The sequence below is a fragment of the Dendropsophus ebraccatus genome, chromosome 3 (genome assembly GCF_027789765.1).
Source record: "Dendropsophus ebraccatus isolate aDenEbr1 chromosome 3, aDenEbr1.pat, whole genome shotgun sequence".
Classification (NCBI taxonomy): Eukaryota; Metazoa; Chordata; class Amphibia; order Anura; family Hylidae; genus Dendropsophus; species Dendropsophus ebraccatus.
This window is the reverse complement of record NC_091456.1, coordinates 141,497,168-141,513,764: the sequence shown is the minus strand read 5'-3', so window position 1 is coordinate 141,513,764 and position 16,597 is coordinate 141,497,168. Positions and strand designations below refer to the sequence as shown.

Here is a 16,597-nt window from a genome sequence, read left to right as displayed (position 1 = left end):
GGGGTCATAAGAGTCGTTTGTCTATAGAACATTGACAGGGCCAGCAGATTTTGGCGAAATGGGGAAGGTAGAGATGACAGAACCAAGCCACCCTAACGCAGATTCGTTCCGAACTTTGCAAAAAGTTTGGTTCCCTACTGAACCGAACTTTCTACAAAGTTCAGAGGGGTTCTGGAAGTTGGCGCGACTCATGTAAAAAAGAAAAAAAAAAATATTCTCACCTGTCCACGTTCCCCCAGAGTCTCCTGGTGGCTCTCTGGTCCCATCCCAACATCTTCTGTGGTGAAGCCCTACTCCGCCAATCACAGACTGACTAGGCCTGTGATTGACTTAGCGGGCTGTCTTTCTTGTCTCAGGTGTTTAGCTGTTTTAATGCGGTTAATTAAAGTTCGGTTGAGCACGAACCCTAACTTTACATTAAAGTTTGGCAAACCTGCTGAACCGAACTTTTTAAAAGGTTTGCTCATCTCTAGTGGAAGTATATGCGATACGTCTGGGTATATGTTGTAAATGTCTGAGATGGTAAAATCTCTTTAAATGCAGATGTGTAACTTTATAGGTATACAACTGCATATGTGTATACAAAACCTGAATAAGTTTCATCTTACTGTATTCACCATGGGTGCTTCTGTTTCGTGTCACCTTCATAGCTGTTATGTCTTTAGTCTTTAGCTGACATTAACCAGGACTAGGTGTAGCCTGGCAGAGGAAATGCTTACCGTATGTTTAATCCATGGATGTGGCATTGTGCCCCATCACATCTGTGTATGAGTCTTTTATCCATGTAAACTAACCCAGTCCCACTGCTGCTGTAGATCTTGGTGAAACTGAGACAGGTATTGGAAAATCAGCTACACAGAATTCAAACTAAAATATTATACCTGTATAATGTCTGCAGTGAACATCTTATTTTCTCCAGAATTGAAGAGGAGGAGTGGGCTGGGTATATGACCCCTGCAAAACCAGAATGTGAGAAGAACAAAGTGAGCCGCACTTTCAGCTTCTTGCGGAGCAGGATGTCTAGTACCCGGAACAAAAACAAGGTGACTTCTATTGCCTGGTTATTGGTTTGGGTTTTTCAATATCTCTGTATTAATGTTGTAGTTATGTGTTTTTTTAATTACTATTTCCCTGGAGATGGATTAAACTACCTGTGTCATAAATCCAAAACTGTCTCATATGACTTGTGCCAAATTTTTTGTGTGTTTTAGGCACATGTTAAAGGGGTTATCCAGGATTAGAAAACAGTGTCTGCTTTTTTTTTCCCACCTAGTGCACCACACTTGTTCTGAGTGTGGTATCAGAGTGAATAAAGCAGAGTTGTAATACCACACACAACCTGGGAAGAGGGGTGGTGCTGTTTTTGGAAGTAGGCAGCATGTTTGTGTGGCTAAATAAGTGCTGATGTACTTTTTTATGGCCAGACACAGCACCGTTAATTTCAATGGCTTGAACATGAGCAGCTACTGACTACATTCTTTATGTCTCATACTCAAAAGCATTGATTTTAGCACTTATGAGTCTAAGACAAAACCTTTATATGCTCGGAAAGTGATCCAAATGTAATCACTAACTGAAAACGTTTCGGCCATTGGGTATACTCTTACTTGTCCATGCTTCCTGGTGTCTTGCTGCCACGTACGGGATCTGCCACTGAAGCCGTATCTGCCAATCACTGATGGTGGCACTGTCCTGTCTTGGTCAGTGATTGGCTGAGTGGACTGTGACTTCAGAAGCTTCAGCAGCAGCTGTGGTGACCAGGGAAAAGTCAGAAAGACTTCGGGGAGCGTGTAAAGCTATATACTTTCATTTTCTAGATAAAGCAAGGGCTGCACGGACATCGCGAACAATGCCTGTGCAGTCCTTGCCACACAATAATAATAATTCATCGTGTAATAGGCTTGATATGTGAGTGTGCATCTAGAAGATGGGTGCTCTCTTACCCCAATTATCAGCCAGTGTAATACAGCCCTAATACAACTCAGTCTGGAAAATGTACCCCACTCTTTTTTCTTTGATGCTCATTGCCGCTGAATTCCTGGCCATCATCTTGCCAGTCACAGGCCCCAGAGACGGCCCACCTTAGCTAATAATAGACATAGTGGGTATTATATGTCCAGACATGGACCAGATAGATTTGGTCACTCGAAAATGGGTACTATCAAGATGGCAACAGTGGGGGAATGGACAAGTGAGTATTGTTGATTTTTTATTTGTGGGCCAGCCTGAGCCTTTAAACAATTTTTGTGTCACTGGATGACCCCTATAGATATTGTTTGATAGTTAGCTAACAAAAAGCTCATGTTCTCTAGTGTGAGACATGGTGGAGGGTGGAAACTGTGGTTCATTAGTCATGCTGGAATTTTCAGGTCTTGTTTGTTCATTCATATCATATGTTTTTTTTTGTACAAATTTCTGCAACTGAAAAATCAGATGTGTGGAGCAGAAATTTTAAAGTGGTTGTCCAGTGAAAGTTTTTTTCCTTTTAAATCAACTGGTGTCAGAAAGTTATATAGACTTGTAATTTACTTCTATTTAAAATTCTCAAGTCTTCCCATACCTATAAGCTACTATACATCCTGCAGGAAATGTTGTTTATTTACATTCAGACACAGGGGATGCAGTTATTGTCATCAAAACAACTTTTAAGCCTACAGCGCTGTGTCTTAACGGCAGGGGCTTACTTTTGTATATGCATTAGGCTGGCTCCACCTCTCCGTCCTTCCTCCCCACCCTCCTCATTATTAGGAATGATCCAGGAACATTTACTGCTGTTTGAGCTTTGCACAGGTGTATTAACGATCCAGCCATATTATGCACACAGGTGGGGAATAGGAAGCAATCGGCCTGGAGCATTCCTAATGATGAGGAGGGTGGGGAGGAAGGACAGAGAGGGTGTGCCAGCCTAATGCATGTACAAATGTAAGCCCCGGCCATTAGACACAGCGCTGCCGGATTAAAAATTGTTTTTATGACAATAACTGCATCCCCTGCCGAATGGACCCCAGGACAGATCTTGGATTAAAAGCAGCTATCTGAAGGTACAAGTGGTTTGGGGGGGGGGGTCAGATTGTGGGTACAGAGTCGCTTTAAATAGAAGTAAATTACAAATCTATTTAACTTTTTGACACCAGTTGTTTTTAAAGGAAATATTTTTTGTTGGACAACCCCTTTAAGTATTATACCTTCATCCCTCCAGCTGTTGTAAAACTACAATTCCCATCATGCATGGACAGCCAAAGTTTTAGCCTGAAAAAAAATCTGGATCTGTTAGTGCCTCTTCATAAGGTCAGCTCCATTGAGGGACATTAATAAGAAATAATGTATTTAGCAATGTGTTTTTAGGCTTGTGGAGATCTGGCTGGAGTCCCACATTGGCCAGGGCTTTATTTAGACCAAATAGCTTTCGGCATTCATCAGCGGTGTCATGTATTATCTAATTTGTCTTCCCCATCATTTTCTTTCTTGCTGAACATTAAACGTTAACTCTTCGCACTTAGTCATCTCTGACATATTTCAGGGAAATATAATTAAACCTAACAACATTGTAATGCTGATGAAGAATAAATCTGATTATTGCATTAACTTATTTTTCAGAGATATTAAATGGTATGACTCATATGTCCTCCATGTCTAGTTTAGGAAAACTTCTTAGTCTGATTTATTTCAGAGGCATTTGACTTTTATAGACTTCTCTAAGGTCATAATGCCACTAGATGTATTCTAGACCTGGTAGTTCCAAAACCTTGTCTTGAGAGTTAAGGGTTAGCACCACTGTCCTCATTAGAGCCACATACACATTAGATGGTTGGCATCGTTCATGCCGGCTGATCGTTGCCTTCTATTACCCAAAGTGATTATTGGCCATGATGGCCCATAATCGCCCAACTATGGCTTAAGGCATCTAGTAGGGGAGCAGGGAGTTACTGCTGTGATCATGATTATCCTATCTAAACGCTAAACCTTGTGTTGCTGAACTTTGCCATTTTACGATTTTTCATTTCATATTTTTTTTACTTTTTTTTTTTTTTTGTAAAATCTGATAAAGACCAAAAACAAAGAGTCAAAGGAGAAGGAAAAGGTTAACAGGCATCAGTTTGTCTCTGGCACATTCTCAGGTGTGGTTCCATGTTTGGTGTGTGAAAAGGCTCTGCTGGGAAAAGACTCATTCCAGTGCTCCAGTAAGTACAAGTGAAATGGAGTTTATACATTACATCCTGCATAGAAAACTATTATAAGTGAAAATACCATAGCTCCATGGATTCCACTGTGTGTGTTACATGTAACATGCCCACAGATTGATTGTAGAAACTTGTTATTCTATGGTAGCTTTGCTGATCTGTGATATTTTTACATTCTGTTTCTTCTATCCCTACCTTAACTTGGGTCTTTGGTTCAATTCTTTCAGTAATTTCCACCAAATGTGATTTAATAGAGTCTCCCCTGTTTTTCAGATTGTAATGTAAATGTACACAAGGCCTGCAAAGATGCTGCCCCTGCGTGTTCAAAGGTGAGTACAAAGCACACTTAATGACTGGTGGGGGTCCCATCTCTGAGACCTCCACTGATCCTAAGATTGAAGAGACAGCAGTGCAGATTCAGCACTGTGGCCCCATCATAGTTTTATTCACCGTAGTGGTGCCCTAGCTACCAACTGTACAGGGAAACTGCAGCACGGATGCAGGGGATGTGTGCAGCCCGGGAAGAATGATTGTTGACCTTTGTAATAGGCTTGGTTGGATCTAATATGGCCAGATCTAATATGGCCTTCTGTCTGACAGATTTATCTCATCTTTGTCTAAGTTTGCATTCAGGAAACAGATCAGCAACAATATGGATATAAAGATATCCATAATGTCGACGTATCGACAGTGACAGTTTGTCACACGTCATCTGTCATGTCATCCTTTTTTTTTTTTTTAGCAGCAGTCAAAGTTTTGGTTAGCTAAGACTCAAACTTTGTCACACATGGTAGGAGCTCCTTAATTTTTACGATTAATAGGTTTTGTTTCTGGCCCCAAAACTATGATGACCTGTAATGTCATCACCAATAAACTACTCAATATCTACATAAAGGGGGAGATTTATCAAACATGGTGTAAAGTGAAACTGGCTCAGTTGCCCCTAGCAACCAATCAGATTCCAACTTTCATTCCTCACAGGATCTTTGGAAAATGAAAAGTGGAATCTTATTGGTTGCTGGGGCACCTGAGCCAGTTTCCCTTTACACCATGTTTGAAATCTCCCTCAAAGTGTCCTGGTCTTGATACCTTTTAAGGCCTCAGTCAAACAAGATTCATCATTGGCTCATCCGTTCCCTGTTTGTTTTCTCCATGTTAGGGGAGATTTACATGTTTTGCTTGTGACTGATGTAAAATCATTTTTAGACTTAAAAGCAATTAGGAAAATCATGGAGAAAAATGTGACCCAGAAGAATTCATGTAACTAAACCCAAAGTCTTTTTAGAATGGAGATTCAATATAGCTCTGTGCCAAAAGCAAGGGACAGAAGATCACAATTATGTACAATGCCAGTGTTTCAAATAGAGAAGCATAGAAGCTTACTATTCCTAGACATAGGACCTGCATAGAAGACACATGCCAGTATTACTTCTAAGCTGATATCTCTGCAGAGTCCTCTAGCTCTTATTTTTTTTTTTTTGTAGATAAGGAACAGTTCGCATGGCAATGCGACAATACATTTGTTCTATATGTCAGTATCCTGTCAAAAGTGATGCCAATATATACCATGGTGTACTGTCAGCAGGTCCATTGAGTTTAATGAACTAAATATAGTTGGCCAGTGACTGCATTCCATTTCACTCATGTATATGTATACTTTTTTTTTTCCAAACTTATTTTATTGAAAAGGTCGGTTAAGCATATACAATAAGCATTAACAAAGTAAAGGTGCAAAGTAAAGGTATATGTGCAGGAAAGGGGCCGAGCATAGTCACCATCTGACTTTGTTCTGTCTGTTGACTTTTATCATCTGGTAGTATGCTTTGGTATATGTTGGCATCCATTTTAGACGGAATGCCACCCGATACCCCTAACGTACTGTCAGCCCCATATCTGGCAGAGCTGTGTTAGAAATTTAGGCTGTTAAAATTTTTGGGAATCCGTAAAGCCATTTTAAGGAAATTTTACTGTATATTCGGTTTTAGGAAGCATTTTACCTATATTTTACTACTTTGACCTGGAAACCTTATCATGGAAATAGTCTCATTCCTCTAAGGTGTGTCACCTGCATAGTGTGAATGGAGTTATTGTTAGCTAAAACAGTATTCATGGGAACGCAGCTAGGAGGAACCTGTGATATCAATAAAGTGCTTCCTGTCCAAGCCATTATTAATGGGAATATGTCATGCTCTGGTGTTGTTGCGAGGTCCCAGGTTACTTATGTCCATAACGTCTACCTCTATTGTGTGCAGCAGACTGGCGAACCTTAATGTGGCGTTCATTATTAGACCTGCATCCGGCTCATGACATTAACCTGTGATTTGTGCCAGGGCTTTATAACCTTCAATAAACCTGGCTTGGTATATAAATGTGTTTCTGGTCTGACGCACCTTTTTATCTCCGGCTCATGATCTATGGATCTGTCTGGAACCGCGAGAATCTGGCTATAGAGCAGAGAAGAATAAATGGCTTTTGCAAGTCTAAACCATTGCATGCTACTTACTCAACAGACCGTATGATGGTTTTTACAGATGGATTTATACTGTTGTGACATATGAAATCAGAGCCATATTATGCTCATTCCTGCTCACTGTCCCTGCTGTCAGCCTGTATTAAACTATTATTTTTAAACCAATACATATTGAACAGTTTTTTTCCTTTTTTTTCATAGAAGTTTCAGGACCGATATAATTCAAAGTATAAGCAGCCAGCTGTCATTTCAAGTAAGTGGAAATTTTATTGCCCTTTATTTGTATCTAGAAAATAATTTATACACAGCTCTGGCGAGATGGCAGACTACATATTTATGTGCAGAATAAAAAAAAATTACATAAAAAAAATCTAGGTGATACATTCCCTTTAAAAAGATCATAACAATAATCTAATAAGTATTTCTTAATTTAGCACCATTTTGTTCTGCATCCAATAACATAGCTTGGTCCCTTTCCATTAGGACTTTCCATCTAAGTTCCAAATTCACCTAGATTCCAAATTCATCTATGTTTTTAAGTGACATCAAAAGTTTTCGTTCCTAAGGGTAGTTCCCATTTAAAGCGTACCTGTCGTAAAAAAAAATTTTTTATAGAGATATATCAAAAGTATTGATCAGAGGGAATCTCACTGTTGGGCCTGGAGAGAGATAAGGATGGAAGCTGCCTGGATAGAGTGACAGCAGGGAAGTACAGTGTGTGTGTGTGTGTGTGTGTATGTATATATATATATATATATATATATATATATATATATACATACACACACTTGCTGGTCCTGTTCTCTTAGTTTGGCCTTTAACTTTCACAGTTGAAGTGCTGCTGCCCTGTAATGTTTTTTTTTCCTCTTCAATTTAGGAAAAAGTTACTAATGTGATGTCTGCTTGTTAATAAAATATTCTTATCATACTGCAACATTACAGATTCATCTTTCAAGGATGTCCCGCAACCTATTCTTTCAACATCACCTCCCTCCACCTCAATGACTCTAGGAAAAAGAGACTCTGGCCAGCTATCCCATACACTCGGCCGAGGTGTACCTGTATCCGGTATAGACAGGTAGGAGAGTATATTTTAATCACAATAAACACATTCTAAATTAACACAAGCCAAAAAGACAGAAATGGCTGCACATCGCACCCATGGCTGCACATCGCACCCATGGCTGACACGAAAGCTTATTCAGCTACATTTAAAACCAACATCAGAAGTTAGTATATAATTTGGCCAAACCATATTGCCTCATGTACCACGTGCAGGTCTTCTGATACACGAGTCCCTAACCAAAAAACATCACTGTGCCGGTCAGCGACCACAATCCCCGCAAAACGTGCGCAAGCAGAAAAGGGGGGCCACGGAATGGCCCTGCAACCCCATTGTCGCAGGACCAGACCCTAAAGGGCCCCCCGGACCCCGAAGGCGCCACCGGCGGAAAAAGTGGACGCCAAGCAACACAAGTGTCGGGGGGGCCCTTTAGGGTCTGGTCCTGTGACAATGGGGTTGCAGGGCCATTCCGTGACCCCCCTTCTCTGCTTGCACACGTTTTGCGGGGATTGTGGTCGCTGACCGGCACAGTGATGTTTTTTGGTTAGGGACTCGTGTATCAGAAGACCTGCACGTGGTACATGAGGCAATATGGTTTGGCCAAATTATATACTAACTTCTGATGTTGGTTTTAAATGTAGCTGAACAAGCTTTTGTGTCAGCGATGGGTGCAATGTGCAGCCATTTCTGTCTTTTTGGCTTGTGCACATTCTAAATTAAATTGACAGTTTTTTTTTACTTTTACATTAAGTTGCAATATCTTTATGTACTTCAACTGTACCATATTTGTTACCATGTAGGAGGTCAGACCAGTCATTGGAGTCTGATGGGGACACGGGTGGCTCTCGGTCCAGATCACAATCAGAAGAGCTGCTGCAGTCAATGGGAACCCCTCCATCCATGGATACTTTCCCCATTGAAGGTTAATTTACAGATTTTCTTCCTGATATAATGTACATAACAAATTCAGCCTTGTATGATAAATTTTTAGACTCCAGGAACTTTATAGGTCCCTGGTACAGGTAGAAAGTAATACAGTAACTGTACATCAAGGGAGGAGTACAATGTATGCAGTATGGGACATGTAGCACAGGTAGAGGGCAGTACAGTATATTCAGTAATGGGACATGTAGCACAGGTAGAGGGCAGTACAGTATATTCAGTATGTGATATGTAGCACAGTTAGACGACAGTACAACACATGAAGTATGGGGCATGGAGCACAGGTAGTGGGCAGTACAGTATATGCTGTATGGGACATGTAGTACAGGTAGAGGGCTGTACAATACATGCAGAATCGGACATGTAGAGAGCAGTGCTTGTAGCACTGTACTTTTAGAGAAGCTCAAGGCCCATTGTAAGCTGAATATATTGTAACCAGAGGGAGCAAAGTATAGAATTACAGAAATCATAGCTGTTATGGCCTACCTATAGAGCAGTTGTGCCTCACATTAACACAACAGTATTATTCCACAGGTTAAGTACTTTTATATGTAATGCAAAGAACCCATTACTGGAGTAGAATTACAAAACAAGATTCACTATTGTACCTAGATGTTGTGGACTCGGCCCTGTGGAGCGATCTCAGTAGTGATACTCTGGAATTTGAAGCAGAGTCGTGGAGCTCAGTCGTGGAATCCTCCTTTTGTCATAGGCAAGAAAAAAATGTTGTCAAAAGACAAGACGTTATATTTGGTAAGTTATTTTTCTCCCCCTACATAAATAGTTGCGGTTTACATTATGTGCTATATTGGTATAATTCAATGACCGGTCAGTAGGAAGACGAATGTCTAGCTCTTGCTGTTATATCTGTTACTGATGAAGACCTGTAAGTCAGGAAGTTCAGTACTTTTCCTCTTGGTGTAGGTTGATCCGTTAGTTTATTGAATAGTGCCTGTGGCGCTAGCTGCAGCTATTAAATAACTTAATTTTATTAAGTGTTTGACCCTTTTGAGCTGTTCTTGTACTAGAAAAGTTGAGGAAATCCATTTTTCCACAGTGTTTAGGGTTTGTTCCTGTTTATGTTCTTCAAAGAATCATTTTGAGACTCTATCCAGTAATGTTTATAGTTCTTTGTTAAATGGTTTCTTTCCATTGGCTGAATATAAACAGAGGATTACAGAGTTTCTGTGCTTTTACCTTCGAATAATCGTCTGGAGACCAAAACGGGAAATCCTGCGTCCTGATAGAAAAGGTTTTATGCAGGTCACACACAATTCTGTGTCCCCGGCATGTCTGCTATTTCCCTAGTAGATATGAAGGACACTTTGCAGTTGTTGGATTGCTTGAATACCCAAAAATTACCGCATGTGAGGGTATTAATATATTCCGGGCACCAAGGAAATGTCAGAAAATGTGTATGTGTATGAAATTATTGGCCTGTCCAGACACTTATATAGCGTACATTGCCTGTACCCTGAGGAGGACACTGGATTATGTTAAAGTATATAACCTAGTTTATTGTGTTTTTTTTTTTTTTTGCTTCTACAAAAATTAAAAATTTTACCTCCTATTATCCCTAGTACATGCAAGAAATGGTTAACTGGTAACTTCGAAAATCGTCATCTATTAGTATGTGAATATACTTACAATGAAAAATCACATTAGTGTGCTTGGGGGTGGTAGATAGATTACTGTATATTATAAACATATTAGCCATAATCGCATTGGATGTAATCTATAATGAACTACTATTTCCTCTTCCTTACTTTTCCAATATTAATATAATTATAACTGTGAGAGGGATTAGAAGGAAGGTACCTAATCCATAGAAAAAGTTATCTACACATTCACCCTTATTATTCAGAGCACATTATCTTAAAGGGAACCTGTCAAAAAGACAATGCTATCTAATCTTTTGCCATCATGTTATAGAGCAAGAATTGCTGAGCAGATTGATATATAAAATATAATATATATATATCTTTTGTGTGAAAAGATTAAGTAATTTAAATATGTTGATTAAAATCCCGGGTCATTTTGTGATAAGGAGTCCAGTGGATGGTGTCACTCAATAGGAGGGGCTCTTTAACATGGAAACTTAAGAAATTTCGATAAAAAAAATGTCAAGTTATACTGAATCTTTTCTTCTAAAGATATATATTAATTCACTTAGCTTCTTCTGCTCTATAACATGGTTACGGGTTCCCTTTAAGCTTGGCAAATGCATTTCTAATTTTTGTTGTATTTTTATTCATTTTTGCCTTTTATAGTGCAGAATGGACCATTATTGGAATGAAATGTGGATTCTTAGTACAGAAATGATATCTTCATCAGCACTCTTTGAGGACATACAGAGGAAAAAGGAGGGCAGAGCTTGGTGGGGTGGGTAAGGGTCTTAGACTTGCCAGGAGGAATCTAATAGGTGATGATGTAATCCTGTAGTTTACAGGATGTCAGAAACTGGGAAAAGACTGACATCCTGTCTATACAATAGAGCATGTCATTGATGGGTGATGACTGGTGATGTGACCCAGGTGTGATAATGGAAGGGCACCATATGTATGAATGGAGCTGAGCTGGGATGAAACTAGTTACACTGCAGGAATACCATTATATGTCCAAAAACATTTCGTGAATGCTACTTTTAGGTTTGCTTCTTTGTTGTAGGACAAAACAATTAGTAGGGCTTTGGTCTGTATCTTGAAACACTGTCAGGTAGAACTTTAATGTGTTAAAACATAGATATGTTAGGTTCAAAGAGCAACCAAGTAATAGTTTATTTTAGGTGTATCGTACTATCCTGTTGTTGTTTTTTCTTACTTTCAGAACTCATGCAGACGGAACTGCATCATATCCAGACCCTTTTCATTATGTCTGAAATATTCAGGAAAGGGATGAAGGAGGAGCTGCAGCTGGACCACAGTACTGTGGATAAAATCTTCCCTTGTCTTGATGAGCTGCTGGAAAGCCATAAGTCGTTCTTTTATAGCCTTCGAGAGAGGAAACAGGAGTCCAGGGAGGGAAATGACCGGAACTTTGTGATCCATAGAATTGGAGATATCCTTGTACAGCAGGTACCCATGTTGCATGAAGTCACTTTTCTGATATGGATATGTGTACGTGCAGCTCAATCTGATGTGCAATAATAAATATCCAAACAATACAAAATAAGAAATATAGGAGGCTTGTCCTTTACTTGCACTTTCAATACTTATGCCTTACGTATACCCATTGTAATCAGTACAATTAGTTGATGTAGTCTTACACAATGAAGCTTCGTCTATTAGTTAAACCTGGCCTTATTGCCAGTAAGTGCCAGTACGTTTAATGCATTTAGGCCATATGAAGATTAGTGTTATGTCGTCACATTTGTCTGTTCACTTGTAGTTCAATTTCACATCTGTCATAATTGTGGGCATGAAATGACAGTGCCTCCTGTCAGTTGTGAAATTTTCTAAAGACATATTGATCGTTTTGATTGGTGTGGGTTCGTGTGTTCAGAACCCAACTATTTAGATTAGATAGAGCTGAGAAGCACTTGCCATTGGCTAAAGCCCCTGTTACACTGCCCTATCTTCACAGCAGGCAAGCGACAACATGTCAAATCAGTGCTCGCTTGTTCCTCGCTCCGCTGCTAGTGCTATTACACGCACTGACAGCAAGTGGGTAAGAGTGGAGGGGTGGTGGTGGGGCTGCTTGGGCGATGGTTAGATCCTCCAGGGAGTCCATAGGAGATAGCAGGGGTCTTCTGCCACTGCTTCTATTACACGGACTGACGGCAGCAGATTGTTGCTATTATAGCCGTTTGTCTTTCAACATGTTAGTTATTGAAAGACAACAATTAGCCGACATTGTGCATTTCGGCCGATCGTTGCCTTTTATTACACAAAGCAGTCCAAATACGGCCTTAAGTGCTTCACTCCCTGGCTTGTTGCCTTTTCTCTCTTGCTGCAGGAGAAGGTCTGTGGGATAACTACAGGCCAAGCTCTTCTCCTGGCTATGTGTACCAGTCGGGGAAGGTTTGAACACTTAAGCCTTGACTGATGAAAAAATGTCCTAGAGACATGTCCAACTTTAGTTATTTAAAGTGACATGGACACTGTGTCTAATTATTACAGTCATAACGTTAAGTGCAAGGGACTACTTTAATTTTTTTTTTTTTTGGAATGTAGTTTGACATGTTTTTGGGCCTATTATAGGTTTTAGACTTGTTTTGCCTGTATTTGCCTATAATTTTTTGATGCTTAAAATAAGTCTTAAAGGGGTAGTGTGGTGCTCAACATTTATTCAATAAATAACACACATTACAAAGTTATGTACACATTTACTCTTATTATTCAGAGCACATTTTCTTAAAGGGAACCTGTCAAAAACACAATGCTATCTAAATTTTTGCTATCATATTATAGAGCGGGAATTGCTGAGCAGATTGATATATATATATATATATATATATATATATATATATATATATATATATATATATATATATATATGTATCTCAATCTCTTTTGTGTGAAAAGATTAAGTAATTTTAATATGTTGATTAAAATCCCGGGGCATTTTGTGATAAGGAGTCCAGTGGGTGGTGTCACTCAATGGGTGGGACTCTTTAACATGGAAACTTCAAAGATTTCAATAAAAAAAAAAGTCAAGTTATACTGAATCTTTTCTCCTAAAGATATATATGATAGATATTCTCCTAACGATATATAAAAGGCCTATTATAGCAGCCCCAAAAAACAGCTTGTCTGTAAATTGTCTATTAGCATTTGCTGTCGAAAAAAAGTTAAAAAGGCTTCAGATGCCATAAAAAGTCTAAAGGTTTTAGACTTGTTTTGTCTGTATTTGCCTATAATTTTTTGAGGCTCAAAATAAGTCTTAAAGGGATACTGCAGTGCTCGAAATTTATTCACTAAATAACACACATTACAAAGGTATTCAACTTCGTAATGTGTGTTATGTAAGTGAATGGCCCCCTTCCCTGTGTTCCCCCCACCCCCGGAAGTGTGGTGCATAATACTCACCGCATTACTGTCAACCCCCGGCTGCCATCTTGGGACAATGACACAATCTTTAGTAGGCCGGCCGAACTGCTCCAGCTGCCCCTTATGCCGGCCCCCCTTTGGCGCGTCATCAGATTCCGGGGGGTGGGGGGAACACGGGGAAGAGGGCCATTCACTTAAGTAACACACATTACAGAGTTGTATAACTTTATAATGTGTGTTATTTAGTGAATAAATGTCGAGCACCGCAATACCCCTTTAAAATACTGTGTGTGTACCCTCTGCCGGAGATGTGTGGTAGAGTCACACTTGCAAAAATGCAGCTGTATTGCACTTGCCTAAGGGGACAAAATACATGACACTAATGTTATAATGGAACATGTAATGGAAAGAATATTCATAGTGGGACCCTTCATTCAATAAAAAGTGCTACACTGGTAATAGGAAGTACTTGAAGGTTGTGACCACCAGGCATTTATACGAATTACTATGAAATATCCTCTATGCTAAGGCTTGTGCTCCATATATATTCCTAATAGAATAGAGGGCAGGGAAAGTGTGGCCTTTACTATGACAAACACTACTGATGCCTGATTCCCAACATATACTTTACAATACTCGGCATGATACCTGAAACCCTGCAGGTGGCGGGTGAGGAGCAGGGTAATATATTCCTTCCACCTGCTGTCAATAACAACTCTATACAATAGGAGGCATTTATGACCGCTGCATAGTGTAGATTTCCACAGGATTTGATAGATAAAATCAATTTTGACTAGATCTTTATAGTGATTTTTATGTAAGTGTACAAACAAGTCTGTGTAGGTGTAACTGCTGGTGTACGCTGAGGGGCCATGAATGTTTTTTTTTTTTTTTACCTGGTTTCACAAATCAGAATGTGGTTGATATTGACCTCATCGGCAAGGACCACCCAGGCAAGTAATATGACCTCCTGGTGTCAGTGCCTTAGCTAAACTTAGGAAAAGTTTAGGATCCTGAATTTCCTGTTGTTTTTCATTTAACATTTATAACAAATCGATAATATGAGACCAGGACCATGGAGCGCTATCAGCCTTTGCTTAACACACAGGATTTGTTTCTGTTTGATGTAGGCGGCGCCTCTCATATAAGCACTCATCTAGCTGCTTGCTTTTCTTTTCGTACAGTTTTCTGCAGAGAATGCAGAAAAAATGAAGATGATTTATGGTGAATTCTGTAGTCATCACATTGAAGCCATGAATCTGTTTAAGGAGCTTCAGCAAAACAAAAAGTTTCAGAATTTCTTAAAGGTGAGTTACTGAATGCTGTCATTTATACAGTTATCAGCCGAAACATTATAACTGCCTGACTTATATTAGAATACATAAGACATGTGGTCCAGTCTTTAATTCTGGCCTTTTTTCTGCTTCTAAGGGCCGGGTAAAAAAACTTTTTACATGGCCTGATTTTTTTTTTATGTAATTCAGCGCCATTCTGCCAGATCGGTGGCTGCTTTCTGAGCGGCTTAATGATCACACAGCAAGGGCTGTATATATTTAGTTAGCGATGTTCGTGAAACCCTTTCTGCATATATAGAAAACAATAACCACTATACTTGCCTCTCGCCGCTCCCTGGTATCCTCCTGCCTGTTCCTCGCTCACTGGAGCCACCGCTGCAAAGTCTGAAGCTGTCTTCTGAAATGACAGGCTAGTGGTTGGCTGATCAGCCGGTCTCTGCACAAACTGCTTTAGACTTGCCAGTGGCAGCTGCAGGAAGAAGCCAGAATCACACCAGAAAGCATGTACAGGCAGAGACAGTTATCACCTGTCGATAATATATAAAGTTAATTGGTATATACTTGAATGTCGTTTTTTGTTCCCATTAAAGGAGATTCCAATCAGAAGAAGCTATAAGCTGATTTAAGGGGGTTCTGACCCCCGATCCTAAGAAAAGGGGAAAACTGTGCCCGGAATGAATGATGGGAGTACCCCTTTAATAAAGAAGAAATTGTTAATTCAGGGAAAAAGAGAGAAATATATCTAATTGTTTTCTGACAATTTGTATGCAGTAAAACAGATGGATAGTTCCAGATTTTCAGCCTCTTTTTTTTTTTTTTTTTTTTTTTTTTTGCATACTTATGCTGCATGTGATGTAATACTGGCTTTTCAGTGTTCTCTGTACTACAGCACCTCCTTGTGGACACTTGAATACATGACTTCTTTTTTAATGCAATGATAAATATCGTTCAGCTGGTATCTCTTAAACTTCATGTTGTTGACACATGTTTTTAAATCTGTAACCTTATTTTATATGTCTATGTACTTTAAGATGACGAACAGTAATCTTCAGGCCCGTCGCCGGGGGATCCCAGAATGCATCCTGCTAGTGACGCAGCGCATCACCAAGTATCCAGTGCTTGTGGAGAGAATACTACGATATACACCTGGTCAGTGGATAGTACATCTTCGCTTACAGGGAACACCACCAACTTGCCATATCCGCTCTGGAAATATTGGTTTATTAATGTTCTAATCTTGCTTGCTCTTCTTGCTCTTTTATCTACTCTTCTTTTAGATTATCACTATTTATGGCCCTTATGTAGCTTGTATATGGCATTTTTCACCCATTTTCCACTCTAGAGGCTTCATTACTCTTTTTTTGTTAAATATTTATTTTTTAATTCTAGGTATGATGAGCAATAAAGAGAGACTTAATTTCTAATTTTCATTTTTCTTTGAGCTAAATGATGTAGACTAGCTGCTGTCATGTGTACCATACCCTGCACACACACAAAATAGGATTCCCCTTTCCTACACCTCTGTGTCACACCCTTATAGGCAGCAGCACATTATAGAGCAGTACTGAGCAGTTTAAGCTGTGAGGTTAGCACCAGAATGAGAGAGAAGACTTACTTTATCTTTTAAGGGTACAAACTCACACACCGTATACGCAGCA

The 16,597-nt window shown here is 39.6% G+C and overlaps 1 protein-coding gene across 3 annotated transcripts in view; it reads left to right on the top strand.

Annotated features, from left to right (window-relative positions):
- The window catches only part of ARHGEF28 (Rho guanine nucleotide exchange factor 28), a 159,870-nt gene that overhangs the window by 122,879 nt on the left and 20,394 nt on the right, over positions 1-16,597 (top strand). For all 3 annotated transcript variants that reach the window (XM_069962804.1, XM_069962803.1, XM_069962806.1), the window contains 10 exons: positions 920-1,043; positions 4,049-4,181; positions 4,455-4,510; positions 6,853-6,904; positions 7,594-7,729; positions 8,515-8,636; positions 9,269-9,409; positions 11,483-11,730; positions 14,829-14,951; positions 15,971-16,088. In XM_069962804.1, coding sequence (XP_069818905.1) covers positions 920-1,043; positions 4,049-4,181; positions 4,455-4,510; positions 6,853-6,904; positions 7,594-7,729; positions 8,515-8,636; positions 9,269-9,409; positions 11,483-11,730; positions 14,829-14,951; positions 15,971-16,088 — 1,253 coding nt within the window. The remainder of the gene's footprint in view (positions 1-919; positions 1,044-4,048; positions 4,182-4,454; positions 4,511-6,852; positions 6,905-7,593; positions 7,730-8,514; positions 8,637-9,268; positions 9,410-11,482; positions 11,731-14,828; positions 14,952-15,970; positions 16,089-16,597) is intronic.